This window comes from Triticum dicoccoides, chromosome 7A (genome assembly GCF_002162155.2).
Source record: "Triticum dicoccoides isolate Atlit2015 ecotype Zavitan chromosome 7A, WEW_v2.0, whole genome shotgun sequence".
Taxonomy (NCBI): domain Eukaryota; kingdom Viridiplantae; phylum Streptophyta; class Magnoliopsida; order Poales; family Poaceae; genus Triticum; species Triticum dicoccoides.
The window spans coordinates 601,026,568-601,029,391 of record NC_041392.1 but is presented as its reverse complement, the minus strand read 5'-3'; the positions used below and the strand labels follow the sequence as shown (position 1 = coordinate 601,029,391).

At 51.2% G+C, this 2,824-nt stretch overlaps 1 protein-coding gene across 1 annotated transcript; it reads right to left on the bottom strand.

The window, feature by feature from the left end:
• Positions 1-791: 791 nt before the first annotated feature.
• Positions 792-1,977, bottom strand: LOC119332553 (2-hydroxy-palmitic acid dioxygenase MPO1-like). Its single transcript, XM_037605734.1, has 3 exons — positions 1,454-1,977; positions 1,283-1,351; positions 792-1,116 (listed from the first exon to the last, which is right to left on the bottom strand). The coding sequence occupies exons 1-3, from the start codon at positions 1,838-1,840 to the stop codon at positions 1,000-1,002; spliced, it is 573 nt and encodes a 190-aa protein (XP_037461631.1). The 5' UTR covers positions 1,841-1,977; the 3' UTR covers positions 792-999.
• Between the last annotated feature and the right edge of the window lie 847 nt (positions 1,978-2,824).

Here is a 2,824-nt window from a genome sequence, read left to right as displayed (position 1 = left end):
CCCTCCACCGACGTAGCAGACTAGGACTCTTGTAACTCTAGGGCCCCGGTATCTAGTCGATAGAGACATCTTAGAAAACACTACAACATACAATCTCTCGGTTGTGTACCTTGTATACTTTGTATGCCCGTAGTCAAGAGCCAAAATCTAGGTAAAGAGTCGCCTCCTGTTACCATCCGACCTACTCATCTCATCCGGATAGCCTTATTAAGGGATCTGCCGGAATTGTCTCCGACAACCATCGAGCTTCAGGTTCTTTTACTGCGAGGGGTATACCTGGCCATAAGTCAGGTCGGACATAATAAAGCCCGTAGTAGAAAACCTAGGCCCAGGCCCGGCCCAGCCCGGCTGTCGGGCCTAGATTTCAGGCCCAGGTCCAGCCCATCAAAGGAAAAGCCAGTCGGGCCTCATCCCTAAAACGTAAATATGCCAAGCCCAAGCCTGGCCTAGCCTTCGGGCTCAAAACATAGGCCCAGGCCTGGCCTATAGACAAGAATAGGCCAGGTCAGATCGGGCTTTTCCGGGCCAGGTTGGGTCGGGCCGGTCCGGGTTTCCCATGGCCGCCAGATAATCGGGGGCAACATCTTCAGTTCGAGGACGGCAGGCCCATTCGTGCGTCTGCTGGTTTAGCAAGACACTACGGCAGGTCCGATATAGCTATGCTTGTCCATGGGGTGTTCGATGAAATGTGTAGTAGAGCATTCAGAGAAGGATGTCTCGAGCCGGATACAGTTGCAGCTATGTTTGCCCATAAGGTGGTTGATGAAATGTCTAGCAGAGCACTCGGCGAGTGAAATCTGGAGCTGCAAACCTGCAGCCAGGATGCATCTTCTTCCTGGCGACTGGGAAAAGAAGCTTCAATAGCACAATATCATCGTGTACAGAAAGTTCGGCTGTTCACTTTATTCTACAAATATCTAAGACAGCATGCATAAACATCACAGATGGTAGGCACACACACTTTGCTACTTATATATGAATCAACCTGAGCATGTCCAATTAGTTGATCTTCCTCTGCTCGAGCTCTCTGCTCTCACTGAGATCAGCCTCCATCTTCTTATCCACGTTCTTGCTGAATCCAGGGTATGGCTCGCAGCCAAACAGCTTGTTGAGTATCTGTGCACAAACAAGAGCCAACGGCTGCTACTTAGTACTGTTGTTAAGAACTCCATGTCCATTCAATCTCTAGTAGATTGATTATGCCATCTTTGCTACATTCATATGTATGCCGCACATGATTTGCGTTTATCTTGAAGATTCAGAGGATTAAAATGACGTTTACCTGCAGCAGGATGAGGAATGGCTCCATCAGGAACACCGCCGGAAGTTCACTCACCGTTGGCCCTTTCTTCTGCAAGAACAAGCAGATTCGGCAAGCAAAAAACAGCAATTGATGTCAGGTCGCCTGTGACCAGGAGCGTGGCGGAGGTTCAGGGAACAAATCGGACGTTACCTCGAAGAGTCCATGGCCGAGGAACTGCCAGGTCCAGCAGAAGAGCTCCGTGGCCAGCACGACCTTCCACGCGAGCGCGAAGCCGAGGCGGGCGGCGAGGGCGCGGCTGGCGGCCCAGGCGCCGAGGAGGAGGAGCGCGGCGAGGGCCCCGGCGCGGCGGTCGACGGCGAGGTAGGCGGCGCCGTAGGCGAGGGAGAGCGCGAGGGCCGGGTCGAGCGGGGAGGGCAGGGGCAGGAAGTAGAGGATGAGCAGGCTGCCGAAGAGGATGGGGCCCGCGAGCAGCGCGTGCGCGGCGACGTTGACCGGGTGCCGGTGCTGCGAACGGAAGAAGGCGAACTGCGCCTCCAGGTCCAGCACGCCGCGCGGCCTCCTCTTGGCCTCCTCCATGGACGACGACCTGGAGCCCGAAGTAAATCGAGGATCTTCCCAGGACACCAGCACCAGCAGTGAGGCCGAGAACCTTTTTCTGATAAAAGTGGGCGGTTGGCTGCTATAGATGCTCGACTTCTCTTTATTAGAGGACTGATGAAGCGTACGCGCATATATATGATCCTAATTTATTGACTGTATCCCGAACTGCACCGTGTTCATCTGAATCTCGATCGTGTGAACCCTTGTCCAGATGCATCGCTATCGGTTTAATTAGTTACGCCGACCACGGAAAAGATTTGCTCTTCACACTACATTGGCATTCATGGCTGCATCACTCTGTTGGCAGGGGTGATTCATTTGTGCGGTCATTCTTCCGCGGTATGCCCCTCACTTACAAAAAATATCAAGATAAAGACTCACTAGTAATTCAAAAAAAAAAGACTTCACCACTATTATGGGGTTCCTGTAGCACCTCCATCGCTATTTTTCTAAAAAGTGACACCTAAAAAACATAAACATACAACCTTTCGATTTAGAGGAAAGGGGAGGGATATTACAATGCCCTCTATATTCTTAATTTTTTGTGCAAGGAAAATTTTCTCTCGCCCGAGCCCTCGTGTTATCATATACATATTGTTGAAAATATGAGCAAATTACTACGAGATTTAACCGAATAAACAGAAAATAAATCATGACGGCAATAGCAGAGATTAAACTAATCATGCGAACTAGCATAGTAGATGAACAGATCACATCTATGACACATACTAGAAACATGAATTCTACCACGATCTCGAACAGGAAGGATAGAATCACATACGGTGCAGCAGGAGCAGCACCGCCGGCACCGCCGGCATTGACGTTGTCGCCCATGTCGTCGAGGATGAGGTTGCCGAGGTCGGGGAAGAAGTCGTCGTTGGCGAAGTCGTCGCTACTAGCAGTCGCACGAGTGCGCTCCCCAAAAACCTGATCGCCCCTCTCTCGTATAGGATCACGAGA

Coding starts and splice junctions, on each gene's coding strand:
- LOC119332553 (XM_037605734.1), bottom strand. CDS start 1,840: ATGGAGGAGGCCAAGAGGAGGCCGCGCGGCGTGCTGGACCTGGAGGCG. Junction 1,352..1,453: donor TCGGCCATGGACTCTTCGAG/GTAACGTCCGAT, acceptor TTGTTCTTGCAG/AAGAAAGGGCCAACGGTGAG. Junction 1,117..1,282: donor CATTCCTCATCCTGCTGCAG/GTAAACGTCATT, acceptor GTTTGTGCACAG/ATACTCAACAAGCTGTTTGG.